Here is a 15,134-nt window from a genome sequence, read left to right on the forward strand (position 1 = left end):
TTATAATAATGCGTAACTGCTTTACAATTCAAAAGTGAACTGACAAATATTAAATAATTCAGCTAAAATTTTAAATAAAATTGTGGTAGTTATGAATAATGGAGAAAACAAGAAATTTCAGTTTATGTATTTAAATAAAGCACTTATTAAGAAAATCTCCCTAGAGACATGGTCTTATTTTCTGCAGCTTTGGACTGCAAAGCATCCTGTGGAACTTCAGGACAGAGGAGAACGGATGGAGAGTGAAGCACTGGTTTCCTCTAGCTACTAATTTTAAAGAATACAGATTGCAGATAGATTTTTGATGCTATGTTGGATGATGTGTACGGAGGGTGTCCAAACCTTTGTCACTGGTGACTAACAATCTTTTGGTGTCCCTCTACAGTTTGACTGGGAGGGTAGAGAAAGATGTGCTATACTATGCAGTACCTGCTCCCAGCAGCTGTTCCTCTTAAAAGTGAAATATGTGTGTATATTAATTTTACTTTTTTTTCCAATATTGCTCCAACATTTTAATCTTTATCCTGCAATATTTTATGACCACTTAGGAAGGATGTTGAAGCCTGTAGAATCTCAAGAGGTCTTTTTTTCTGAAGTTGTCTAATTTAAAGGTAGCCTTTCCTGTGGTAAGTTAGCCTACCTGACTTGACTGTAGTGTTTAAGCACAATGTGTATGCTCCTAAGCTTGCCCTGTAGCAGCAAGCTGAAGACTGCTAATTGTAACAGGATTGTTTTTTATATTAGAAGTGAGAAAATAAAACTATCTAGCATTAAAGTTGCATAAAAACCAAGGCATTACCATGATAATTACACTGGGTGGTGCTGAAATTAAGTTGCTCTCTTCTCCTGTGATGAAGGTATAGATCCTTGTAACAGGATATTTTACTCATTGTAACATGGCCTCTGTTTTAAATGCTAGTTAAGTTCAAGGCTGCAGTCTTAGCTTCATTTCCTAAACCTGTACAAAACCTATGACATTACCAGTTGTGAAAATATTCAACATATGATTTTCATTTTAATATTTTAAAAATCATTTGCTTATTAGCCTGAGCAGTAAAATCCTGTTAACCACTGAAAAAGAAACTGCACTCTCTGTATTAACTGTCCCTAACGCCATGCATAGCCTGTATTTAAAATGTAATTCAGAAAATATTTCAATTGATACTGTAAACTAACTTTTAAGCAGATGCAATTTGATAATCTGGTAACGCAATGATGTAGACTCAGTATTGTTAAATATTCTTTGACCCCCATAAAATACATAAAATCTTGAAGCACCATTTCACAAAACCAATAAACAAGGCTGAAAATTAACTATTTTGCTTTGTGTTTGCAAGCAGTTATCTTAAAATGTGTATAAGGGGCAGAAAAGACATCCTGTGTTCATCAAAATTAGTTAGAAAAAGATGCCACTGGTGATGTTCATCACTCTATCACCAGGAGTTGTTTCGTACCAAGGGATTAAATGCAAGTATTTCACTTTTTTTCTGCTTCAAATTCCAGTTAAAAAGATTGACACACTAATAAACTGATGTTAATTAGCCATACTTTGAAATTCTTCATTCTGTTCTCTCTATCTCAGCATCCTGGAACTAGTGGCTTATTAAATCATTTGCTGCTCTTGGGTGATCTTCTTTTGAAACCGAATCTGACCCTCCGGGCACAATTTATTTTTATTTCAAAAATGATTTTTACCAGCAAATTTTGCTTTAGTTCAAGAGAATTATAAATCATTATTACACAGGCAGACACTTCAAACATTTTGTAAAAAGCTTTCTGCTCGATGAAGCATCAAAGGAAATGCTCAGCTTGATGATTGTAACACTGGCATACATCCATTCATTAATACATTAAAGTTAGGGATGGTAATAATATTAACATACCCCTTAAACTACAAGAGATTTCTGTTTTATTAAAAGCCTTTGTTACAACCAAAAGGAGGTACACTATCAGTATCATATCACAGGAAACACCAAAGGCTTTTTGTGAATAGAATTACGGCTATGATGCTCAAGATCAAAAGGGAATTTCTTTATCGTATGTGAACTTCATAAAGGTAATTGTAAAGGTACTGTAGTTTCCAACTAATAAAATATTAGGGCGGTTCAATGGTAAAACTTTGCTAGTGTACTTAATGTATATGAAAACACTGGCTTGTGTATTGTTCTCATTTAAACAAAGGCTTAAACATCCCATTGGCATTTAAAATATACAGTAACTAATAATTCTTCGAAAAAGCCATGAGATGAAAAGACTGTGATCCGCGAAATGAAAGATCTAAATTACACTTACGTGCATAAAGAGTGGCATGATACAGGATTTTCGTTTGAGCAAGAGTGTAACTGAGAGAAGTTTATCTTTTTATTCATCCATTCAAACCGTGAAGCTAATCTGTAGATGTGCATTTACAGTACATCAGTTTTTAAAATTAAAATAATTTTAAAAGCCTGAAGTAAGAAGATAGAGATGAACATACAAACTTTATACTATATTTTAAAGGCTTTAATTTGTTTTTAATTTTCTGTTTTCTTATTTAAAATTGGAATGTGTTCAACTAATGAGGTATTGTTGAGGAATGTTAAGAATGTCTATAAGGAAAGCACAGCAGAAGACTTGTTTAATACAGTATGTTTAATTTAATTTTTATGGTGTCTGTAAAATGGCTTAGTATTTGCTAGAAGCCTTATTGTTGAAATCTTGCAATCTTGTTTCCAGAAATACCCAAAGTATTTTTATTTATTTTCTCTTGTCAGATTTCTCTCAATATTGCTTTCTCAGCTGAAAGACGTAAAAGGGGAGGTATTAAAATGATTCCTTCTTTAGCATCTGGTTCATAGCTTGGTGCCCTTTCTACTTAAACAAGTGTTACAAATGTGATGTTTGCTTCAAATCAATTGGCACGATGAAAAAAGATCAAACTATTTTGCATCAAAACAATACAGTATTTCTGTAGGAGATACTTGGAAGGCTTTTGTGATATGACTTTTTTAAGCCACTGTGAACAAAGCAATAGCATTTCAGATAGAAATTCCATTAATGCCACGCATCCCTTTTGTGATTTTCTGTATGTTTTGCAGAATGTTTGAGTAGCTCATGCTTAATATGAAGATAATCACTGCTTTTCATTTCCTGTGTAGAAAAAAGTCAAAACTCACATTTCTTGTAGAAATAATACAGCTGATGTTTTGGCTAGAGACCATCTTCAGCACATTGAATTCACAAATTAACTACTTATTTATATAAGATGAACTAACCATGATACTAATTAACTGCAAGTTGATATTCTCAGAATATCAACTTAGTTTCTTTTCTTCATTATCAGTTAGTAATACAAAGATTAATAAGACTTTTATAACAAATACAGACAACTTGAAAGCAAGTTTTTTAAATATACAGTATCAATATTAGATAGATAAATATTATAATAACATTGTACTGTATTTTAAAATTAGCAGAAAAAACTAAATTTAAAAAAACAGCTGCAGTAAACCAGAAATATGCTATGCATAAAAACATAGCAAACAGTTTAAACTTGGGTATAATATATATCTAATTTAGCATGCCTGAGAAATTCAATTTCTCATTCAAATTTGAAGGATAGAAATCGAGGTTAGAAATCTTTGAACATTGCATCCTCAAGATAGAATGGTCACTTCTTCAATCTCTTGGCAAAACCAGTAATTGGTAATGTCATGATGCTGATCTTTTTAACGTACAACAAATCGGTAACCTCTATCATTTCTAGGAATTGAGCTCTTGTTTTTACTAATAATTTCACATGTACAGCAAGTAGTTTTGCACCTACAATATATACAATTACACAAAGCTAACTATTTGTTTAAATAACAAGAGGTGTTGGTGGATCACTTGGCACTCTTTTCTTAGGACCGAGCACCAGAATTGCTGTCCAACTGAGATTCTTACTACTGTACTTGGTCGTTGAAGATCCTTTGGCACTGTTTGAAAAAGTAGGTGTATTAACCCTGATGTCCTTGTTAAATTCTACTCTCATTTAGTCTGGTCTTCCCAAAACATCCCTCTTAATTCAAGAGATGAGGCTTTTGTGAACTTCTTTACCTGATTTGTTGTGTCATGAGGCTTCTGACGCACAGTGGCTTCTGCATTCAGGTGGTTCCTGCACTCCACTGGTTGATGAAGTGGATCCCCTCTGTATATAGAGTCCTTTGGGATGATAAGTGCTATACACATGTAAGTACGTATCACATGTTTTCCCCCCTAATTGTTGTGCAGCGCTCGCAAATTAACCTGTTTGACTAAGGTATTATAGTAGACTGTTTTCTGCCCGTAGATTAGCGCCCTTGCCCCCTCCTTTTCACCCCTGAGTATAAAATCCCGAGAAGTGTGACAGCAGGTGCTTGTGAATTTGCATGTGTATGTATAGTACAGTACTATGCAATTGTAATTACATTTCTCGGAGATTAATCCCTATATTGCTAATTGACTGATTAAAGTTATTGTTGTTAATCCACACATTTTGAGAGTATCGATTCACAACTAATTAACAACACTGTCGGTTTAGTGAGCAGACCATGCTAAAGTATTATATCAAACAAAATAAAAATATTGAATATATAATTCCTGATTTATAAGAAGTTGCATATAAAGTAGTTTACCTTTTAAGGTGGGGGGGAGGTGTGTTGTATTTGAACTATTGCACAAAGCCTACTTGGAGTTATATCACTTGGTTTACATGGGAAGAAAAAGAAACCAGTTTGTGAATTCAGTACCTCAATGAAGGCCTCTGGCCAAAATGTCAGTTTTAGATCTGTCTACAATAACTATGAGGTTATATTTTACTATCCAGGTCTTTCAAGTCTTGGTTTGCATCCACAAAACCCTGCAAACCTCGCAAGTTGGAGAAAGAGGAATTCTAGGCAGACCCCTGCAACCTACCTGGCTCCGACCTATTAATCATTTAACATGGCACAGACAGCAAAACTCCATAGCGGAGGTGCAGCGCTGATTGGAGGACAGTTTTGCCCCTAGCTAGCAGCAGCACCCATTTGCCTATTAGCAGCTGGGAAGCCACAGGGGTCAGTGTGACACCTAGAACCAAGAGACCTTTAGCCGACTGATTCTGTTCAACCACTGGCAGCGCTCAAGGACCTGGGGACTTCCCAGTCAGTCAGCTTGTGACCTGACCCCGACGCAACCTGTACAGCCTGCAGTTGGGCAGTAAGCCACTCAGGATGGCCCCATAAATGTGAGCCTTTCAAAAGTGAGTGTGCAGGCATTTACTGTATCTTGTTTAATGTTTTGACCAATTCTCCTACTCGCCAGTAGAAACAGCTGAAGAGTATGGATGTTTTGATTTTTTTTGTCATAATCCATATACAAAAAATAATTGAGCTTTTGACAGTTTTGTTAGAATTAATAAATAACTGTATTAATTTTATCATCAGTTTTGTAAAAGCAAGTGGTTTATAGTGAAATGTTATTTTAAATCAGTTTAATCAGTCATAAGAGGTCCTGGAAACTTCACTTTAGCCTCAGAGGAATTAATGCATTATTTAACCCTGAAACTAAGAAAAGTAATAGTAAAAAGAATGTAGATGTCAGCAAATGTAGTCCTGAGAAACTGACCTGGTAGAATAAAAGTAGAACTGAGTTTTCAGCAATAGTCATTCATAGAATATCGAAAATGTGCAGTCTGCACTATACAGATAAGCGGAGTTTTAAAAGATGGCTAAACAGTTAAAATCTGTTCTTAAAAAATCAGATTATAATGAGAAGAAGCATTTGCCAGTTTGTTGGCTTCGTAGTTAAGTGTACTTTTCGTTTTAAAAATTGGCAGCTATAGAGATTGTGGGTTTTTGTAGATTAGACACAAGGGCTTCTGTAAATCAAAAACAATCATCTGTTTGCAGATGTAAAAATATTATATATTGGAAAAAGTGTGAGGTATTAAAATAATTAAAATCGATGCATTAATACATTTTAAAAAGACCAAGAATAATATGCAGTATTCTAAACTGATGTGTCAGAAATTTGGCCTTATTTTATGTTCTCAAACTAATTTTCACTTCTGGATGTTGCAATTGTAAAGCAAACAGTGAAATCTGTTTTATATTAAGCGTTGATTTAAAAAACGTTTCAAATAGTCTACTAAATAGTAATGTAATTTTTCCGAAGCCTTTTCTTTTTATATGTACTCAGACCCACTTTTTGGAGGGTGTATTGGTATGGTTTGAGTTATAGTAGTCCACTATTGGATGAGCTGTCAGTACAGTGGTTCCTAGTGCTTCGGTTACCCAGCTCACAGACTAGCCTGTTTTATTTAACCTGTAGCTTCCAATTTTAGATGTCAAGGTAGTCATTTTTGGAAAAAAATGTCCAGTGACTTCACAAGATTAATATTGGTGGAAAAGTCAAATTAATTTAATACACCATAATATCATTTTTCTAGAGATCTGTAGTCTATTATTCTGAACTAGTAAATGAATGAATGAAGAGATGAAATAAATTTAAACAGCATTTGTTTGCCCCTATTCCTAGTGTAGAAAAAAGATAGTGAGACTTTTTTGAAACAACCATTTGGTTTGAATCTTGTTGAGGTTATTGTGCATTTTTTTTATTTTCATTTTTTGTGGTATATATGGCTTTTTGACTTTTAGGGGAACGCATTTCATATCCTCAACGGATGCTTTTGCTTACTTTTAAAGTTGCTATTATGGAACGTGAAAAAAGTGGTTTTGGGTATTCAGGTGCTGGTGCTTGTCATCTTTTTTTTCAGACTTCTTTGATTCTTGAACTTTCTTTCTATCTCTGCATGACATAAAAACACATTAAACCTTGATATTACTTTTTCCCTAAAATTGTCGTGCCTTGTTAAGCCCTAGATCTTGTGTTTTGCATTTTTAATTAAAGTGTACAATACAAGGTACCAACCTTTCAGAGTTTATAAGACATTGAAACAAAATGTGTGGTTTGCAGGGAGTAAATGTCTCCTAAAGTCTCTAAATCTTATGGTTTTGTCTACATTTTAAGCTAAAACAGAACTTCCCTGTATCCCCAAAACATTGATGTTCCCAAATGTTGATATGTGTGATGGCTGCTTCCCCTACAGATAGCAGGGATGAAAATCGGTGAGGCTCTGCTTGAAGAAAACTTGAGAGTCTTTCAGTGTTCAAGTCCAGCCTCTTTGTGAGATACTAATGAGTAGCTGTGGATTTAATTGTGCCACCCAAGAAGCACAATGCACCATTTTGTAAAAACACTGCTGAGATGCTAGAATTCTATAGCTTACAACCAATTACAATGTAGAAGACAGAAAGAATTTCTAATTGAACTTCAGAAAAATGCCTGCCCATCCTCATTCTGTAATGCTGATGATTATTTCAAATAAAGCATTGGTGCTGTATACTCCGTCTTGCCAGCTTTGGTTAGAGTGAGCTGTTCTTCTGCACCTGTTTTGAGACTTCCTTCAAATTCTCTTAAGAACAGGTGAAACCAACACAAATGAAACTCTTGGATTTTGCAAACAGTTGCTGGCAACCTATTTTCAAACTGGAAACATTAACTGAAAAAAGCCCTTTGGGATATAAAATTCCTAGAAAAAAATTGAAAAAGCCTTTTTGAGGTATAAAATTCCTAACATCATACTGTTGTTTTTTTTGCACATCTCTTTGTTCTTGGCACCTGTGTGTCACACAGGGAAATCTTAAGTCAGCCATGGTTAAGTCAGGTTTTTTAACGGCTCACTGAGTTGTTGAAGTCCTAAATATTTTAATATATCTTAAGCTTTCTTCTAATTTTCTATTAGAAAAGTGTAAACTGCTGATGCTTGTTAAGTACAAAAATGAATGCATAGCCAAACATTTTATGTTAATCAAGTCACATCTTGATTGTGATTTGTTACTGGAGGTACTGTTTAACCTTCAGCACACTGACCAAAATTAATTTTTTATATAAGCTGTGTATTTTCCAGCCAAAATACTACAGATGTTGCTGTACAAACATTGAAATCGAAACTGCTGTCTTGCATCTACTGTTGAAAGTTTTCCAACAGGTGTTTTGTTCTGTACATGCTTCCCAAGCACCTGGATTTAGATTAACTGAAAACCTTGGTAGTAAATATACAGCTGGGTAATATTATTTGAGATTTGATGTCATTACAGTATTAGAATTAAAACTGAAAAAAAACATTGAGATGTGATTTATTAGTCTTGTAAAGACACCTTTGTGATTTAGACTTGATTTCCTAAAGGATTTAATTTCGTCAAGCACAATTTAAAATAGGCATTGTAAGCTGGTAGTACAGAATAATTTATTGCATTCCTAAACATATCCAAACAGTGGGTACTGATATGATACAAGCTGTAGTTTGAGTGGTACTATTTATATTGTAATGTTAAATACTCAGTTAATAATGAACCACCTTCTTCAATCAGAGAGCCATCCTACATTGTAAAATCTATTAATGATGTTATCAATTATAATATTTTGCATTATAACAGATAATAATTATGACATTTGAAAGGCAAGACACTTAGAAATATAAAAAAGTCCATCTCTCTTAGGAAGATAATAATAATTGATATACCTTCTGTTCATTAAAAACCTTAACTGTGGGCTTTCAAATCAATCCATTTCAAAACCGTTCCGTTTTCTTTCCACTGACTTTAATATTTTATTCGCCTGAAAATAACCCTCTTAAGGTTTTATGATAGTTCTTTATTATTGCGGGTTTGAACTGCGAGGCCAAATAAGGAAACAATTACAGGATGTTGGCTCAAAAAGTGTGTCAATTTGCCAAATAAGTTTATCTTGATTTTCGTTGTGGCTGAACACATTCTGGAAGGTTAGCCGAGTTATTAAACAAAAACGTATGGTAGCTTCAAAATCATTCAGGTCATTATGCTGTTGATCTATTTGTCAGAAATAGTCAAACTAGTTTTTAGAGTAAAGACTCCAGCGCCCTTGTTATTCCCTTTATTAAGTAAAATATATAGTTTTTTCAAACTTTTCAAAGGACGTATGTAACATATATCTAACCTTTCACTCTCCTAAATAGCTATACATTAATTTTATTGTCATTAATATATTATGGATGTAATGTTATTAGAATTGATGAAAATATTAGATTTGATACAATTGTTTACTTTCTGAACACAATACAGTGTGATATAATGTGTGAAATGTTATGTTCAAGTCAGGCAGCAATATTGTTTTTTTTTATCTTTTTGATTATTAACAGTACAGGTCTTCAAAGGAGTTGCATAGCCAAGATTTCACTCTTCTTCTTGAAGTAGTAGTTGAATCGAGCCATTGCATACCTACAAAGAAAGAACATAAGACTTAAATTACACGGAACATGACATTAAACTCGCAGGTTGTTCATGCATTCAATAATGACAGTAAGTTAAAAAGCATTCATTAGCTTTGCTAACATGCCAGTTAAACTATTTAGCACTAGTAAGGTTTTGGGGTAATTTTACCATACTGTGCTGTATGCTGTACTTTGTGGGATTTTTTTGCTCCAGTGTGCACATTGTTATTTACAGTAAGTGGCATCTGCCAGAAAGCACAATACTGGAAAAGACATAATTCCTGAGAATAGCACACCTGTTTAGGCCTTTTGTCATGTAAGGTCTTTTGTTTTGACCTACATACAGTACATGTAAAATAACCATGCGAGGCATGAGTGAATCTAGTAATGATAAAACATAAAAGAGACTCCTTATCCTGTTGAAGGATTATCAAAAGGCAATCAATGCAAATGGAAAATATTCATTCCAAATTCATTGTCAAATATATTCACCTAATATGCTTCAAATGCATTTCTTTACCTTGTTTTTGCATAAAGAGGAATAACACACAGTATCTGAGTTATTTGAAATTCATCATTGCTGCCATTGATCACTGTACTATCACCTAAATGTCATCTTGTGTCAAGAGAGAGAAAAAACTATTAGAATCAAATGGCTTAGACGAGTCTTTTAAGATCAACCGGCAATGTCTTTAAATATTTTCTAAGCCTATGAACTGTGAGTTTGACTTTGATTTTAAAAGTTATTCATTAACATAGATGTGGCACGTTATGCTAACACTTCCTTTCAGACAAAAACATTATTCATTTAATCACCATTATTAAGAAGTCTTTTAAATAATACCACATGAAAGCAACTGCTTTCAGATACAAAAAAGGAAGTGATTACATTAAAACACTACTAATTCACACCGTTCCCATCCAGCTTTTATTTAAGGAAAAAAAACACCACTTCATCACTTTAACTGCGAGAAAAGAAAATGAAGTGAAAGATTAAGGTAGGATTAGGTTAAATGTCAGTAATGAAAGGGAAGATGAGATTTAGCAAGAGCGAAGTGATTAAACAAGAGATGAGAACAGCCTGGAGGAAACAGATGGTTGTACAACAAACATTTAAATACAGCAGATTGTGGAATTTTCTTTTAAAGAAATGAGAAAACCACATTAAAACTGTTAATAAAAAGGTAGGTAGAAAAAAGGGCAACAAATTTTACCTTGAAGTTCAATTTTAAAAATGCGATCATCAAAAACTGGGAGTATGATGTACAAATAAAGATAGTGGAGATCATGTGATTAAAATGTATATTAATTGTATCTATAAATGTCATCAAAATATCAAAAGTCTTTTGATATTGGGTCTGGTAGGACAGCTTTTTGGAAAACAGTAAAATTTGCTCTTGTTCTTGCAAATGCTTCTCGTGTGTCTTCTGTAAGTATTGCTGCTAATGCTGAGATGGGTGGGTTTTTTTTTACTTTGATTTTTAAAAGAAATTATGAATATTTTCTTGTTAAAAGGTTTTGAGTTTTTCTGTGTCCTTCAGTGATTTTTTTCCTCTTTCCTGTCCTCTGACTTGATGTCTGACATCTTCAGTACCTGTCTGCCTGTATACTGTACTGTTTTGAAGATTATATTAGAGGCAGTAACTAATTTATCAAGTAATGCATGTTTTTATCAAACCAAGCAAAGTTAGAAACTTACTTTTTCATTAAGAATGTGAATGCATGGCTTAGACAATTTACAGTAACAATTGGAAGTTATTGAGAATTTAAACAATTTCCACCCGTTTTAACTGTATTTTGTTTTAATTTAGATATAAAAATACAATTAGAAATTTCCAGAAAAAGCATGTTCACACAGACAAGGATAATAAAGCAGATTGGAAAAATACATAGTAAAATTTGGAAGGGCTTCAAATATGTTTATTTAGGTTAATTGATTCAAATAACTGAGCAAATGTGAGTGCATAAGAGACTGTGGGAGATAATTGATATTACATAAATGATATGGGCTTTGATTTGACTTTCTGGAGGGATTTTGAAAGGCGGGAACCTATCAGCATAATATGGTATCAAACATGGTTGCTATTTAAGATGTAGGTTAATAAGAAACAACTGGTCGATTTTAAAAGAGACACCTTGTTTTGTTTAATTAATTTTTAAAGATACAAAAATGATGTACAGTGGAACTGATTATCAATAAAATCCATCTGCCTGTGTGTATCTAAGTGAATTGGTCCTGGAATAGCATATCACCATTCTATTTTTACTTTTGAAATTAAGATTTCTTTTTGGGATTTCCCTAGGTGCTTCTACTGCATGTATGCTTAACTGTCAGACCGAAGGTCGAATGTCTTTGCATTAACTTTGGCAATTTTGGGAATTCTCCTGGATTATTTCTCTCTGCTTTTGATGACAGTTTGTGTCATTTTTTATATCGACTGCAAGATACAAAATCAATACAAAAATAGTCCTGTCTGAATACGTCTTAGCTGGGATAGGGAGGCGATTCAGAATAATTCAATCTTGTAACAAGCTTTGCTGAGTTGAGGATCTTGTCTTGTTACTTTTATCTCGGCAAACCAGGACAGACCAGGAGGGAGTAGTGTATGCCAAGAGAAGCAAGATGTATTTTTTTTACACTTAAAGCTTAAGGGTCTCCCATGTTTGGCAAAGCACCATCTATCTCCATACTGTTCACGTTGCTGATATGCTATTATGGTGTATCTAAGTTGCTATTTTAACTTCCAAATTAAAATTTGATTCCTCCCATCATCAGAGACTCTACAGACTATCTGAACATGTTTCCTCTCCCTAATTTCACTTCTTCAGTTATACTGTTCAGGTTTGGTATTCAGTAAACCTGTGTCTTGAGAAGCTTTTCATAAAGATAGACACTGTATGTCAAATACAGAATGCAAATGCATTAATGTGTTCACATTGAGAGCCATTCTGCTGTATCCAGACTCATTGTCTCAGAATTCTGGACAAGGAATGCTGATTAATTTGTCTGAGGATTTGTCTTTGTAGCAGTTGTGCAATATAGAACAGCCTGTGTGTTACTCTCGGTCTCAGCGGTGCACTGGAGTTGAGATGCTGATGTTAGACTCCAGCTCACCACCAGGACAGCTTTTTAGATTTAGTGCTATAATCTCTAACTAAAGTCTATTAGCATTTAAAAATTGACATAAAAGGTCAGAGATCAAAGATCAAGATCAAAAAGGTTCTTTATCACTGCCCTTTGTTGTATAATATTTGACTGCCAGCTTCAGAAAATTATTTTAATTCTCAACGATCATCATTTTTGAGCGATTATATTTGTTGCAGATGCATATCTGTCTAAAGTTTAATTTTGCTACATTAGAAACAAATGTCTCATCAGATATCTGATGAGAAAACTTGGTTAACAAATTGCAGTTTTATGACAAAAAGGCTGTGTCATTTCAAGAAAGATTAAATTTAGTTAAAAATTTAAAGCAAAAAGGATTCAAAATGAGTCTGTGCAGCTTTTCTTATGTTTGAAAAAAAATTTAAAAAAACTCTTAGGCTGAATTACAGTACAGTATATGACCTCACTGACCATATTTCATGTTCTTAATTGAACTGCAGATTTTGTCATCTTAAACAATTCCAAACTTTCAAGCAGGAACAATAAAAATGTAAAGTTAAAGAACCAGTAACACTTTATATCAGCTTTGCAGCTTACCTATAAATTAAAACTCTAGAAAGGATCTTAAAATGTAATCTATAATGTATGGTAAGAGAACCAGTTTAGACAGCAAATCTACAAACAAAATATTTTTTTAATAAATGTAGCTCAATGTGTTTTACCAGCTTCTCTATCACAAACAATATGTTTTCTAAATATTCATGTTCATGTATGGTTTAGTTATACATCTCTGTATGTAACAATTCAAAATTACATAGGAAGAGAACTGAAGCACTGCTAGATAATTTGTAAAAGAACAAAGGATGTACTGTATAACTCTAAAACTGTTTTTACTTTTACTGAATATGCAAATGCATTCAATTACCTGTATAACTGCATCACATTTCTAGATACTCAAATTAATTTTTTGCCTTAAAGGTTATTTATTGTTTGAGATAATGCAGTTTTGTTTACAGATTAAAAAGCATAAGCTTTTTAAAAAACTTTCATAAACTTTTTTATCTTGTAGTAGAGCACAGTACATTCCAGTGCCTTAGACTAAAGTTTTAGGATTATTACCCTTAAGTGGATTTAAAGACCTAAAAGCACCTTGTGTGCTACAGATCAAATAGCAAACATGTTCCTGCACTTGAAAACATGTAGATTTAAAGACTGTTTAAGTATTATTTTTATTCTGATTATTGTTGATGAATGGCTTCTTTTTAAAATAAACACTTTTACCAACTCATGGGCAACTGGCAGGTTTCAGAGATTCCTGATGTGAGATGATCTGAGCTTACTCTGACCACCTCAAGTCCACTGAACTACTCCGGCATTTTGCCAGATGTACAGTAGACTGCTGATCGGGAACTTGCAGTCAGTGACAGTGTGGATACAGATAGTGCTGGACTCAACCTGCCCAAACTTTTTACTGGTAGAGTTTCTGGAACTAAACAGGTTACCTGCACTACGGTTATTGTGATTAAGGCTTGCATACAAGCACATGAGATAGAAATAATATCGTGAATTCCTGAACTTGGGATAGCTTTTCTTTTTTTAGCTTTGAACCTTTGGTGAAGCAGTTAGAGCATTTAGCACTGAAAGAGCTGACATGCATATTCCCCACATTTTAATTTTAAATATTTAAAATTGGCACTAGACATATGATAGCCCTTACATATAATTCTGTTAAAATAATGGGTTTGTCACACAAGTCTGGAACTGTAAAAGAATCGCTGCTTTGCCAAATACATTATACAATTTTAAGTATATGTATAAACAAAATGAAATATCTACTTCAGGGGAAAGAAAAAGGAAAGTTTTCCATTCTTCTCTGCGATCCCTCTATTGTCACTTGCATTTGGCTTTCATTATGTACTAGCCCCAGGCGCCTGCAGTCCTGTAAGGGAGCCAGGAGTAATTTGGTTTATAGAGATCATATGGCAGGGAAACAGCGCTTGAAAGACAGAACTCCAAGAACCATATTTGATGAATTTCCTATGATTTGAGCCTGGGTTTATTCTTTCCTGTTGTGGAACAGAGACCCTAGAGCACACGCGCCGAGCTGGGGATGAGCGACAGTGAGGGCCAATTAAACTACAATATACACACTGTTTTTGCACATCTCAGATTGCATTTCCTATCAGGAAAAGGGGCTCTGAAAATGATCCAAATGAGGGCAGGAAACCACACAGAGTGTAGGTTGCCTTTGTCATTAACAATTAATGTAACCACTATGGCTGGAAAGTACTTCTTTTGGAGTGCTTTTTCATAGGATGTTAGCACACACACACACTAAAAAAAACAACAAAGAGTTTTGGCTGGGGCAGATTGGAGGACAGTATCAAATCCAAAATCTGTTAGAAAAAGCCCTCGGGGAAACACGTTTTTGGTGAAAAGTGGCAAAGAAAACATTTTGTTTTTGTGTTTTTTGCCTATATCAAATAACAAAATCACTGCACTAACATGTCTGCTCATCTTAGATTGATTCCCCCTTTCCGTTCACTAAAATGCCAGTCTTCATTAATGTGACCAGAATGTCATCAAGTAGTTTAATGCCCCTTAATATCGTTGTATCGTTTACGTTCTTGAGTAGAATGGAAATGAATCCCATCTGGGCTTTTTTGGAACCTTAAAGAGAAAAAAAGTTGACAGGGTATTTAGACGTGCTACTTCACTTTGCATTAGAGTGTACAATAT

General features: G+C 34.0%; 1 protein-coding gene and 1 long non-coding RNA gene across 5 annotated transcripts in view; one reads left to right on the forward strand and one right to left on the reverse strand.

Annotated features, from left to right (window-relative positions):
• LOC148645545 (uncharacterized) overlaps positions 1 to 15,134 on the forward strand; it is a 245,042-nt gene that overhangs the window by 15,423 nt on the left and 214,485 nt on the right. The window lies entirely within an intron of this gene.
• Positions 9,095 to 15,134, reverse strand: part of LOC148645546 (ethanolamine kinase 1) — a 64,087-nt gene continuing 58,047 nt past the window's right edge. For 2 of the 3 annotated variants that reach the window (XM_088610917.1, XM_088610919.1), the window contains exons 8-9: positions 9,810 to 15,065; positions 9,095 to 9,296 (exon numbers count right to left, since the gene is read on the reverse strand). In XM_088610917.1, coding sequence (XP_088467043.1) covers positions 14,987 to 15,065 — 79 coding nt within the window. In that variant the 3' untranslated portion in view covers positions 9,095 to 9,296; positions 9,810 to 14,986. The remainder of the gene's footprint in view (positions 9,297 to 9,809; positions 15,066 to 15,134) is intronic. The other variant, XM_088610918.1, reaches the window with a different exon arrangement.

This window comes from Lepisosteus platostomus, chromosome 18, assembly GCF_059453375.1.
Source record: "Lepisosteus platostomus isolate fLepPlt1 chromosome 18, fLepPlt1.hap1, whole genome shotgun sequence".
In the NCBI taxonomy this organism is placed as follows: Eukaryota; Metazoa; Chordata; class Actinopteri; order Semionotiformes; family Lepisosteidae; genus Lepisosteus; species Lepisosteus platostomus.